The sequence below is a fragment of the Sapajus apella genome, unplaced genomic scaffold (assembly GCF_009761245.1).
Source record: "Sapajus apella isolate SASKATOON/1434 unplaced genomic scaffold, GSC_monkey_1.0 scaffold175, whole genome shotgun sequence".
NCBI lineage: Eukaryota > Metazoa > Chordata > Mammalia > Primates > Cebidae > Sapajus > Sapajus apella.
Window position 1 is genome coordinate 837,231 of NW_022437115.1, and position 13,652 is coordinate 850,882.

At 50.1% G+C, this 13,652-nt stretch overlaps 1 protein-coding gene across 3 annotated transcripts in view; it reads right to left on the reverse strand.

The window, feature by feature from the left end:
* The window catches only part of CCNF (cyclin F), a 30,515-nt gene that overhangs the window by 15,118 nt on the left and 1,745 nt on the right, over positions 1–13,652 (reverse strand). The window contains exons 2-9 of one of the 3 annotated variants that reach the window (XM_032268152.1): positions 13,131–13,285; positions 11,675–11,781; positions 9,551–9,618; positions 8,089–8,282; positions 7,290–7,343; positions 6,143–6,247; positions 5,770–5,847; positions 2,153–2,304 (exon numbers count right to left, since the gene is read on the reverse strand). In XM_032268152.1, the coding sequence (XP_032124043.1) occupies positions 2,153–2,304; positions 5,770–5,847; positions 6,143–6,247; positions 7,290–7,343; positions 8,089–8,282; positions 9,551–9,618; positions 11,675–11,781; positions 13,131–13,285 (913 nt within the window). The remainder of the gene's footprint in view (positions 1–2,152; positions 2,305–5,769; positions 5,848–6,142; positions 6,248–7,289; positions 7,344–8,088; positions 8,283–9,550; positions 9,619–11,674; positions 11,782–13,130; positions 13,286–13,652) is intronic. The other 2 variants (XM_032268153.1, XM_032268154.1) reach the window with 2 other exon arrangements.

Sequence of the window (13,652 nt, forward strand, 5' to 3'; positions counted from 1 at the left end):
TTTTTTTTTTTTTTTTTTTTTTTTTTTTTTTTTTTGAGGACAGGGTCTTGCTCTGTGGCCCAGGCTGGAGTGCAGTGGCATGATCATAGCTCACTGCAGCCTTGAACTCCTGGACTTAAGTGATCCTCCCACCTTGGCCTTCCAAAGTGCTAGGATTATAGGTGTGAGGCACAGCACCTGGACAGTGTCATTTAATATAGGGCAAAGGGGTGCTATATCCCTAAGACTGTGTGTGAGTGTGAATGTGCCTTTGTCAGAAAGGAACATCAGCCCTCTCTTGGGGAAGGGATGGTAGTATTTTTTTAAAAATAGAGATGGGGTTGGTCTTAGATTCCTGGGCTTAAGTGATCCTCCCTCCTCAGAGTCCCAAATGCTAGGATTGGCCGGGTGTGGTGGCTCACACCTATAATCCCAGCACTTTGCGAAGCTGAGGTGGGCAGATCACTTGAGGACAAAAGTTCAAGACAAGCCTGGTCAACATAGCAAAACCCTGTCTCTACTACAAATATAAAAATTAGCCAGGTGTCGTGACACATGCCTATAATCCCAGCTATTCAGAAGGCTGAGGCAGGAGAATCACTTGAATCTGGGAGGTTGCAGTGAGCCAAGATTGCACCACTGCACTCTTAGCCTGGGCGACAGAACAAGACTCTGGCTCAAAAAAAAAAAAAAAGCTAGGATTACAGGTGTGAGTCACCATGCCTGGCCTGATCATTTTGTAAATATGTAAATATTTACTGAGTGCTTATTATTTATTGGGTATTTGCTGACTGGGTAACCAGAGGTTTCCCATTGTAAATCCAAACTGTATTTGAAATCTCATGTGTAAAGTTGAAAAATCACTCATGTTTTCCATTTTACCCTGTAATGCGTTCTGTGATTTGGTGGTTAGCATGGCAGCTGCCCTGGATGGCAGGGCTCCTGAGGGTCACTGAGTTTCATGTGACATACTGATGCTCACAAAGACTGGCCATAAAGAAGAAGCTGGGTCTCAACTTTGGGAATATGAATCTCGCCATCTCAGATGGTGTTTGAGACATTCAATGGAGGCTGCAAATAGTAACTCACGCCTGTAATTTCAGTGCTTTGGGAGGCCGAGGCAGGCAGATCGCCAGAGGCCAGGAGTTTGAGACCAGCCTAGCTAACATGGCAAAACCCCATCTCAACAAAATGTATAAAAATTAGCCAGGGCCGGGCGCGGTGGCTCACGCCTGTAATCCCAGCACTTTGGGAGGCCGAGGCGGGTGGATCACGAGGTCAAGAGATAGAGACCATCCTGGTCAACATGGTGAAACCCCGTCTCTACTAAAAATACAAAACATTAGCTGGGCATGGTGGTGCGTGCCTGTAATCCCAGCTACTCAGGAGGCTGAGGCAGGAGAATTGCCTGAACCCAGGAGGCAGAGGTTGCGGTGAGCCGAGATCGCGCCATTGCACTCCAGCCTGGGTAATAAGAGCGAAACTCCGTCTCAAAAAAAAAAAAAAAAAAAAAAAAAAATTAGCCAGGTGTGATGCCTGTAGTCCTAATTGGGGGATGGAGGTGGGAGGAAAGCTTTAGCCCAGGAGGCGGAAATCACAGTGAGCAGAGATCACACCACTGCACTCCACCCTGGGTGACAGAAAGCCTATCTTAAAAAAAAAAAAGTGTTCAATGTGTTCGGCAGCTTGAAAAAGATCACTGCACTGTGGGAGACTGGGCAGGAGGATCGCTTGAGCCCAGGAGTTCAAGATTAGCCTGGGCAACATAGTGAGATCCTGTCTCTACGAAAAATACAAAAATTAGCTGGGCGTGGTGGTGCACACCTGTAGTCCCAGCTACTAAGAAGGATAAGGTGGAAGGATTACTTGAGCCTGGGAGGCAGAGGCTGCAGTGAGCTGAAATCATGCCACTGCACTCTGGCCTGGGTGACAGAGTCAGACACCGTCTCAAAAAAAAAAAAAAAAAGTAACTGAAGAAAGCAGAGTAGGATGTTTTCTTCCAAAAAGTCCATAACTTAGGCATTATCGGTTTTTAAAAAACACCCAAATGGGGGTATCTGGTGAGGTGAAAAAGGGGACTCTATGCTGCCCCGTGGCGGGTGAAAGGGCTCCCTTTCTCTGGAGGCTGGCTGCCGCGCTGCTCTGATTAGAAGCCCCGGCCTGAAGGCCTCACCTCATTGTGTCATTGAGTCCCTTCTGCACAGAGAAGACTTGCTGCTTACTGACAGCCTGGGAGGCCTGAAACAGCTGGCAGACGATCTCACTGGAAGCTCTCACCTCCAGTCCAAGCTGGTTTCCATTTGCACAGGCTTTGGCTAAAGACAGCTGAGGAGGAAAAGACAAACAAGAGCGTGAGGCAGCAGCCGTGGTGCGGTTTTCCATTTCTGAAGCAAAGGGTCACTCAGGGAGCAAACGCATGTGGAAACATCGCCCTCCTTAAACTTAAACCTTCGCAAGCTTCGGGAATGAGGCTGACTAGGGCTTTTTGTTGTTGTTGAGATGCAGTCTTGCTCTGTCGCCAGGCTGGGGTGTAGTGGCGTGATCTCGCTTACTGCAAGCTCTACCTCCTGGGTCCAAGCAATTGCCCTGCCTCAGCCTCCCAAGTAGCTGGGCCTACAGGTGCACACTACCACGCCTGGCTAATCTTTTGTATATTAGTAGAGACTGGGTTTTACCATGTTGGCCAGGATGGTCTCAACCTCCTGACCCTGTGATCCACCTGCCTCAGCCTCCCAAAGTGCTGGGATTACAGGCGTAAGCTACCGTGCCTGGCCTCAGATTTTAATTATTCTTTTTTGAATAAGAAAGAGATGACATGATATATCATGAAAGACTAGTTGCCTTTCCACCCTGGTTCAGGTCTCAGTTCCTTACATGGTTACTGCCTGGGGCAGCTGTGTTAAGTCTCTGGCCACACGCCCCGGTGCTCTCTGAAAGGCTTATGCCAATGTTTACACTCAGGATTAGGAGAACCTGCTTCATCACAGCTTCATAGCACCAAACACTGTGATTATTAAAAACAGCTATTTTTTGAAGTTACTAGCTAGCCACTCAAAAACATATACATAAAATTTGCTAATGTGATCAGCCCAAAATATCTCATTTAAAAGTGCACTTATGAATAGTAGTAAGGTTGAACATTCCAATTTCTAACCGGTTTATTTCCTCTTTTGATTTATTTATTATTTTTTTTGGGCCAGTTTCAGTGGCTCACCCCTGTATTCCCAGCACCTTTGGAGGCCGAGGCAGGAAGATTACTTGAGATCAGGAGTTTGAGACCAGCCTGGCCACCATGGCAAAACCTCGTCTCTATTAAAAATACAAAAGTTAGTTGGGTGTGGTGGCAGGCGCCTATAGTCCAGCTACTCAGAAGGCTTGAACCCAGGCAGCAGAGGTTGCAGTGAGCTGAGATCACACCATTGCGGTCTAGCCCAGGCAATGGAGAGAGAGCTCCTGGCCTCAAGTGATCTTCCCACCTTGGCCTCCCAAAGTGTTGGGATTATAAATGTGAGCCACTGAGCACGGCCCTATTTCCTCTTTTATGACAATCAACTGAGGCCCTCTCAACTTCCATCAGGGTCTTTCTATTCTTACTGTTTACTCTGAGTTTCCAACAGACCTACATTGGTGCATTTCTTGTAAAAACTTTGTTGAGATAGGGTCTCCTTCTGTAGCCCAGGCTGAAGTGCAGTGGTGTGATCATGGCTCACTGCAGCCTTGACTTCCTGAGCTCAAGAGATCCTTCTGCCTGAGTAGCTGGGACTATAAGGCACACACCACCACATCCAGCTAATTTTAGAATTTTTTGTTGAGATGGGGTCTCACTATGTTGCCAGGGCCCGTCTTGAACTCCTGGGCTCAAGCGATCCTCCCAACTCAACCTCCTAAAGTACTGGGATTACAGGCATGAGCCACCACTCCTGGCCTTCTTATAAATCTGTTGACTGACATTTTGGATGTGAACACCACCACAATGTGCCTGCCATAACACATCGGGCTGGACCATTATCAATCTGTAGTTTTGTTCCTAGTATGTGAGCACAGATCACTCTGCCATCCACTTGGTAGGGTGATAAGAATAAGCTTCTATCTATTTTGCAGAGGGGCTTTCTTTGATTTGTCCTGACAACTTCTTTTTTTGTTGGTTTTTTTGAGACAGAGTCTTGCTCTGCCCAGACTGCAGTGCAGTGGCACGATCTCGGCTCCCTGCAACCTCTGCCTCCCGGGTTGAAGTGATTCTCCCGCCTCAGCCTCCTGAGTAGCAGGTACCTGCCACCATGGCTGGCTAGTTTTTGTATTTTTAGTAGAGACAGTGTGTCATCATGCTGGTCTCAAACTTGTGACCTCAGATGATCTCTCCGCCCCACCCCTGGCCTCGGCCTCCCAGAGTGCTGGGATTACAGGCATGAGCCACTGCATTTGGCCCCGATGACTTTTTTTTTTTGGGGGGGCGGGGGGGAACGGACTCTTGCTCTGTTGCCCAGGGCTGGAGGGCAGTGGCATAATCTCAGCTAACTGCAGCCTCCGCTTCCTCGGTTCAAGAAATTCTCCTGACTCAGTCTCCTGAGAAGCTGGGATTAAAGGTGTTTGGTATTTTTAGTAGAGATGGGGTTTTACCATGGTAGTCAGTCTGGACTGGACTCCTGATCTCATGATCCACCTGCCTCAGCCTCCCAAAATGCTGGGATTACAGGCGTGAGCCACGGTGCCCGGTCCCTGACGACTTCTTTGGAACTGTGAGGGGAGAGTCTACCAATGCTTGATCTCCTATCTCTAGCCCTGGATGACTTGGTGAGCAGGTGACATGGTGAGCAAGGCAGTAATAGGAAGAGGAAGCAGGAAGGGACTCCACATGCTCTCAAGTAGCCTCAAGTTTTGTTCTACTTATGGGATAACTTTCAAGAGTGGTACAAACTTTGACAGCAGCTGTAGTTCAGAAGCATTTGAAAATTAAGAGGCTGCTGGCTGAGAGAAAGAGTGGATAGGGAGAGATTAATATCCCATTTCCCAGCTCTTCACGCTGTGTACCTGTCCCTTAAGACTCAGTTCCAATGCTGGGCGCAGTGGCTCACACCTGTAATCCCAGCACTTTGGGAGGCCAAGGTGGGCAGATCACCTGAGGTTGACAGTTCGAGACCAACCTGACCAACATGGAGAAACCATGTCTCTACTAAAAATACAAAAATTAGCCAGGCAGGGTGGCGCATGCCTGTAATCCCAGCTACTCTGGAGGCTGAGGCAGGAGAATAGCTTGAACCCGAGAGATGGAGGTTCCGGTAAGCCAAGATGGTGCCACTGCCCTCCATCCTGGGCAACAAGAGTGAGACTCCATCTCAAAAAAAAAGACTCAGTTCCAGTCCTGAACTGATCTCCTTTTTTTTTTTTTTGAGACAAAGTGTCACTCATCTCCTAGGCTGGAGTGCAATGGGGCGATCTTGGCTCATGGCAACCTCCGCCTCACCAGTTCAAGCGATTCTCCCACCTCAGCTTCCTGAGTAGCTGGGGTTACAGGCACTTACCGCCCCGCCTGGCTAATTTTTTGTATTTTTAGTAGAGACAGGGTTTCTCCATGTTGGTCAGGCTGGCTTTGAACCCCTGACCTCAGGTGATCTCCCCTCCTTGGCCTCCCAAACTGCTGGGATTATATGCTCAGCCACTGTGCCCAGCCTCCTGAACCGCTCTTATGGTATCCCCCAATCCCAGCCTCCCAGGTGGGAGCCCAGATAGTCCTGCCCCAAGGCTGGAGGGAGAAAAGCTGGCTCCCCACGTCATCCCAGCCCCGGACATCACCTGCGCTTCCCAGCAGCCCTTGGCAGCGTAGTCCCTGAGTTTTCGGAAGCTGTGGAGACATCGCCCAGGATCTGACATCTGTCAATGGGAGAAGATCATCGGGCCTTTACACAACTGTGTCTCAGGAGGAACAGAGTACCAAGACACAGAAGGGCCGACACTAAGCTAACTTCCCACCTCTTCTCTCTCAAATGGCGGGAGTCATTTTGGGGGTTGCCAAGAACAGCCGACTGTCCAGTGGCTCCTGGAGGCTGAGAGGCCGGGAGCAGCAAGAGCCACTTCCCTTTTGCAGACAGAACCGCATCCAAGGACCAGCATCAACTGTGCCTCTGTCCAGTGTAACTCCGCCCCACCCAGAGCAGGCTCCACTCACATCTGTCCTCCTGTCGCTTTCCCAGAGGAGGTATGAGCTGGTCAGACATCCCTGATGAGCAGCCTCTTCAAACAGGTCACGAGCCTGCTGCTGCTTTCCTTCATCCTAGAACAAATCCCAGCAGAGTTCATTCTTCTCTTATTACTATTTTTTGAGACAGTTTTGCTCTTGTGGCACAAGTTGGAGTGCAACGGCATGATCTTGGATCACTGCAACCTCTGCCTCCCATGTTCATGCAATTCCCCTGCCTCAGCCTCCTGAGTAGCTGGGATTACAGGTGCCTGCTACCACACCCTGCTAATTTTTGCATTTTAGTAGAGACAGGGTTTCACCAGGTTGGCCAGGCTGGTCTCAAACTCCTGGCTTCAGGTGGCCACCCACCTTGGCCTCCCAAAGTGCTGGGATTACAGGCATGAGCCCCTGTGCCCAGCCTCCATACTCTTAAGTAGTAACACACATTGCTCTGAGCTTTAATAAAATAAGTTATTGAAATCAGAGCAGAAATGACTTCTCTACAGAGACGCCATGAGCAGAAACGACTTCTCTACAGAGACAGCATTCCATACCCAGCGAGGAGCATGAACTCAGAGCTTCAGCCACAGAAGCCCTGCTCTCTTCCTAGAAGGGTTTACATTTGGGCTGGCCTGCAGGACCCCTGGTTCGGCTCTGCACCACCAAAGGCCTATCCTTCTCACTGCTGCCAAAAGAACTGCCCTGAACTGCCATGACAGTGCTGGTGGCTCTCAGGGCTTCTCCTCAGTGTCCTTCTCTGACGCATTTGCCATGCCTGTCACTAGAAGCCACCACGTTCCTGCAATTTGCCGCAAAGGGGCTTTACGGATCACAAAGCCCATTAGGACATCAAGAGCAAACAGGTCCGCATGAGCAGCAGGGGAGGCCCACCTCCTGCAATCTCCTCTGCAGTTCTCATCGCCCTCACTCATCCACCAGCTGGGTCATGGGGCCAGGACCATAGCCTGCTGCCGGCCCACGTGTGCCACCTGGCTTCTCCCGCTAGGCCTTTCTGGGCAAGGCTTGCCTTTTGTTTTGGGCCTTGGACGCCCCCTGCTGCTGCTTTTCACTGCCAGGATCTTGGCTAGGGATATGTCAAACACAAAGTTCAAGTGCAGAGAACAATGTGACTCACCTCAAACAGACTCAGCACTTTGCCCAAGCAGTGCAATATGGATGCTTTGTGAGTCTTTAAAAAAAGGAGAAAGAAGTGTGATTTCCAGCAGAAAGAACTGACAGAGGCCGCCCCTCCCCGGTCTGTGTGTCTTTGGGTCCCATGCCCATGGCCCTGCTGTCTGGCACTCCCTCCCCTGCAGAGGACCACTCCAAGATTTGAGTCTTGTTGTTTTTTTTTTTTTAATGGAAACAGAGTCTCACTCTGTCACCCAGGCTGGAGTGCAGTGGCGTAGTCACAGCTCATAGCAACCTCAACCTTGCAGGCTCAAGCGATCCCCCCCACCTCAGCCTCCTAAGTAACTGGGACAATAGGTATGCACCACCACCTCTGGCTAACATTTTTGTATTTTTTTGTAGAGACAAAGTTTCATCATGTTACCCAGGGTGGTCTTGAACTCCTGGCCACAAGCAATTCTCCAGCCTTGGCCCTCCAAAGTGTCAGATAACAGGCAGGAGCCACTGCACCCGGCCAGATTTGTGCCTTGAGCTCCAACTGCTGCATGCAGCCTCAGCCCCATGTTTCCAGCCATCAACAGGTATGCCCAGAACTCTGCAGCCCACCCCGGCTCTCAGGCTTCCTCCTCTCCTGCCAGGTAATTTCAAGACGCTTTCCCTACAACTGCACTGTTTTCTGCATCTTCACTTCCCTTAGGCACCTGACTTTCCAGGGTCCAGAGTTACTCTCAGGGTGTTCCTGGGACCCTGCAGGTGGCCTCACAGGTGCTGCTGGTCGCCCCTCGCCCCTCGCCCAGACTCACCCTCTGCAGTTGGCACTCCGCCCTGAGGCTCTCGTGAACCACGGCCTTGCAGCAGCTTCCGCTCACCGACCACGGAGGGCGGATGAAGAGCCAGATGAAGGGCACGGCACCAACGTTCAGCCGCTCCGCGAGACTGAAGAAGTGAGAGGCCTTCAGGCCATTCACTTCCGCACGGGCCTCTTCAGACACAGACACTGCGGGGACAGATAGGACAAGGCCCAGGGATGTCTCTTGGGCACAGAATGTGGAAAGTTCTGCATGGTCTTGGTGGACAGTGTAAAGCTTAAAGCCCACCATAGTGCAATGCAGCTGGTGTTTCAGGAGGGAAGAGCCCTCTAGGGTGGGAGTACCTGCCTCTCCTCCCCCTACTTGGTTAATGTCTGGAACAGGAGGTTCATTGTGATCAATGCCCCTGCTGCACTCCTCCTGGAAGCCTGGATTCTGAAGGCAAGGGGGAGGAGACCCCAACACGCTTCATGTCCCATCCTCCCTCCAGCTGGGAACCGCTTCCTGACCCCCTGGTAATGGGTCTAGGGCAGGGGTGGGGGTTCTTTTTGGGAAGAGGAGAACATTCTAAAATTAGACAGTGGCAATGGCGGCACGACCCTGTGAATATACTAAAAACCACAGAGTTACACACTTTAGATGGGTGAACTATACCGTGTGGGAATTTTATGTCTGGGAACTGCTCTCTGATGGAAGGGTGGAAATAGGACCTCAGCTCCCCCCAATCTTGGAGGAGGGTGTTGCTCATGGTCCCTCCCTGTCAAGTCACCGAAATCCTGCTAGCTGGCAAACGGGAGAGACTCTCCCAGCAAGACACCAGATCGTTTAGAAGTAGGAATGCGGCAGACTACACCCCAGTCTTTATGTATTTTGGGAGCTGGGACAGGTCGTGGGCTCATTCCTTGGGGTGCTGAGCAGGTAAGCGGGAACTGGTAAGAAAAGGCTGCACAAGGTTCTTTCAAGAAGCACCTGCCTCTGGGGATGAAGGGATCCAGACACCAGGCCAGCTCCGACCTGCCCGATCCTGCTTCCCGTTTAGAAGCTCGGCGCTGTATTACTAACTGTGGAACTGGCACACTGACCTCTGTCTCAGAGTTCTCAGTGGATGGCCAAGGAGAGGGCCAGCATCCACATGCGGGCCTGCGTGCTCATGGCACAGAGGGCGGGAGCCCAAACAGCCCCTGTGCTGAGGCTCTGGCTTAGTCACTCTTTGCAAACTGAAATGAAAGGGTCTGCTAAAACCAGAGGTGACTCTCTTATAACCTAAAAGGCAGTATCATTAGTGGGTCCCTTAGCAGGTACATCTGGGCACAAGCTCCTGAGAGGGGATGGGAAGGCAGGCCATCAGATAGAGCAAAAACAGCAACTGAATTGCTAACATAGGGACCACCACTTTGTAGGGCCAAAGGCTCACGCTTATCTAAAGCGCCAACATGCAGGCGGGGTCAGGACTTACGGCCTTCATTGTAGAGGTAGGCTATGCCCAGCTTCACAGCAGCTTCGAAATTCCCCTTTTCAGCAGCCCTGAAATATTAAGAAAATAAAACATCACAATATTTTATGCCACAAACATTATGAAGCACCACAGCCCTTTAAGTCAGAATACTTGATCCCTGAATCACACACACACACACACACACGCACACATATATATATTTTGTTTGTTTTTGAGAAAGGGTCTTGTTCTGTTGCCCAGGCTGGATCACAGTGGTGATCCAGCAGTGGTGTAATCATGGCTCACTGCAGCCTCAACCTCCTGGGCTTAAACCATCCTCCTACCCTGGCCTCCCAAGAGCTAGGACCATAGGCATGTGCCACCATGCCAAGCTAGTTAAAAAAAAAAAATTTTTTTTTTTCTAGAGACAGGGTCTTGCTACGTTGCCTAGGCTAGTCTCAAACTCCTAGCGCCAAGCGATCCTCCTGCCTCGGCCTCACAAAGTGCTGGGATTATAGGTATGAGCCGTCATGCCTGGCCCTAGAACATTTCTTTATGTCGTGTAGTCGAATACAAATTATCCATTACATAGCAGGGTCTGTGAAAGCCAGTCACAAAAGACCATGTGTTGCATGATTCCATGTGAACTGCTCACAAGCCGAAAATCCAGAGTGACAGAAAATCGATTAGGGGTTGTCTAGAGTTTCCAGGATCGTGGGGAAAATGGGAAGTGACTGCTGATACGGACAAACTTTCTTCTTGGGGTGAGGGGAATGTTCTAAAGTTATATACTGGTGATATCTATATAACTCTCAATATACCAAAAACCAAAGAACTACACATTTTACTTATTTATTTATTTAGAGACGGAATCTCATCGTGTCGCCAAGGCTAGAGTGCAGTGGAGCGATCCTGGCTGGCCGCAACCTCCACCTCCCGGGTTCAAGCGATTCTCCTGCCTCAGCCTCCTGAGTAGCTGGGATTACAGGTGCATACCACCATGCCTGGCTAATTTTTGTATTTTTAGTAGAGATGGGGTTTCACCATGTTGGTCAGGCTAGTCTTGAACTCCTGACCTTGTGATCCGCCAGCCTCAGCCTCCCAAAGTACTAGGATTACAAATGTGAGCTACTATGACTGGCCACATCTTATTTTTTTATTTTTTATTTTTCTTTTTGAGACAGTCCTACCCCATTACCCAGGCTGGAGTGCAATGGCGTGATTCTGGCTCACTGCAATCTCTGCCTCCCAGGTTCAAGCAATTCTCATGTTTTAGCCTCCAGAGTAGCTGGGACTACAAATGCCCATCACTGCACCCAGCTAATTTTTGTATTTTTAGTAGAGACAGGGTTTTGCCATGTTGGCCAGGCTGGTCTTAAACTCCCCACCTAAAGTGATCCACCCACCTCAGCCTCCCAAGGTGCTGGGAATACAGGTGTGAGCAACCACAACCAGGTGAGTTATATACTTTAAATAGGTGAACTGTGTGATGTGTGGATCCTGTCTCAATAAGAAATATACACATTCCAACTGGAAGCAGCTGAAGCACAGCCGCGGTAACATGGCTGCCTGCCTTTGCTGGCTGTCTGTCTATCTTGATTTCTGGCAACTCAGGTGGACAAAGGCCACAGTGAATCCCCGTCAGAAAAATCCCCACCTGAGCTGTGGTTCTTTAGTTTGTTAAGCTCAAGCTAGGCCTGCTTCTGAGGGCGGCCTACCTGGGCCCATGACCACATACGAGCAGGGTGTGGGGTGCAGGCTGGGGCAGAATCTGCCAGTGAATGAAATGCCATAGGACAGAAATCACATTGTTTTGACCACAGGGAAGGAAGGCTGAGTGAAGTTTCCTCCGGAAGGTGGCTTGTGTCTGGGTCATGTGGGAATCGGTCACAGCCCTCTGGAGGTACCGTGGGCCCATGTCAGTGGCATGGAGAATGACTGACAGCACGACCTGCTGGAAGGTGTGTGGCTTTTGTGGCCCGATGTGTGAGGTCTGCCGCCCTCAGTCACTCCCCAGGGGATGAGGCAATGTCACAGGAGACAGCAACAGGAAAATCGTTGCTGAATCAGGCCTCGGGACACAGGCTGGCACACAGAAAGGCCAAGGCAGGAGAAGACCAAGCCATTCTCAGGGTGCAGAGATACCTTTCAAAGAGCTTCAGGTTCCCTGGAGACGGCCACAGCTCCTGGAAGCTGGCACATGCCCACACGCTGGCGTGGTTGTCCACCAGGTCCTTCAGCTGGGAGTGCACCTGCAGAACAATGGGGGCCGGGCTGGGTCATGGAGGGACCACCTGAAATGAAAGCCCCACGCCTGGAGGCTCTTAAGGATGAAGTGCAGATGCAGGGTCTCCTGTCTCCCTCCCCATGCTAATAGTTGAGGTCCCCAATCTCTGCGTGAAAGTAACAGTCGCTTTGAACAGAGAGGAGAGCCCCAGAAATGCATTTCTCTGAGGTTCTAAAGGCGGGTGGAGGACAATGGTCCTGGGAGGAGGGAACAAGCACCCAGGCTGAGAAGGAGGGTTCGACATCCCTGCAAAGGTATCACCCGCAAAGACCAGGGAAACTGACTTTAAACGGGGGGAGGCAGGACGGAAATGTGTTTTGTGCCTCCCCGCTGGGGGCCTTGATAGTGGGAGTGTGGAAACAGGTCACAGGGCAAAGAACGACCCCCATGATGAAGGTCTCAGGTAGAACCTGGAGCCTCTGCGCTGGGCCAACACAGGAAGTGTCTGGGCCAGGACCTGGAGCACAGGTAAGCATTTTAAGTGCCAAAGTTTCCACTGACATTGGAAATTCAGCACCCCCTGGGGTCCATACAGTGTGTCACACCTGCAATGGAGGTGGCTTTGGGAGTCAGGAAATGCATTCTTGCTGGAGTTTTCCCATGAATCCACTGTAGACTCTAGGTTAAGTCACTCAGAGTAAGGCTACGGTTCCAATATCTAGAAGGTAACCCCTAGAATCCCTTTCAACGGTAAATGTTACATGGGATTTGTATATAAGAATATATTTTTATTCTTTTAAACACTATTCTATTATCCAAGGGATGCAAATTTCACTGCCATAAAAGGGTACTTTCTCTGTTGACACCACAATGAACAGAGGCAACCTTAGTGTGCTGGGAGACAGCAAAAGAAATTTCTGTAATCAGAATGTCTCAAAGAAAGCATCTGGTAATGTCCTTGTTTCCGTTGCCCTCCTTTTTTTTTTTTTTTTTTTTTGATACAGGGTTTCACTTCCATTGCCCAGGCTGGAGTGCAGAGGCACGATCATGGCTCACTGCAGCCTGGACTGCCCAGGCTCAGGTGTTCATCCTGCCTCAGCCTCCCAAGTAAGGGGAGTACCGGCATGCGCCACCACGCACAGCTAATTTTTGTATTTTTTGTAGAAACGAGGTCTTGCTATGGCTGGTCTTGAACTCCTGGGCTCAGGCGATCTGCCCTCCTAGACTCCCAAAGTGATGGGATTACAAGCGTGAGCCACAGCGCCTGGCCTGCCCTCCTTTTTAGCCAGTTTTGTTTTGACATTTAAGAACACAACGCCTTGATGGTATAATCAACAATGCTAGGGCTCATACTGTTTCCATCTAGGGACTTACGGCTCGGACTGCCAGGATGTCCTCCACAGAAAGCCATTTCAGGATGTGAAACAGCACATCTTCGGGGAGACTCAAGATGGTCAGGTTTCGGGGTCTCCTTCTTATTCTTCGCTTTGTAGGATAACAGAAACACTTGGCACACCTACAGTGGATCACTTAAGGAAAAAAAGACGGAAATCTTGATAAGATGAAAAGTTATTCTATATACAACCCTTGAAGGGGAAAAAAAAAAGGATAAATTTCCATCTGAAGATGATCTAATGGTTACTATTCCCTGCACCACAAAAGAAGGAATCATGCTTCTTATTTTTTTTTTTTTTTTTGAGACGGAGTCTCGCTCTTGTTGCCCAGGCTGGAGTGCAATGGCGCGATCTCGGCTCACCGCAACCTCCGCCTCCCGGGTTCAGGCAATTCTCCTGCCTCAGCCTCCTGAGTAGCTGGGATTACAGGCACGTGCCACCATGCCCAGCTGATTTTTTGTATTTTTAGTAGAGACGGGGTTTCACCATGTTGCCCAGGATG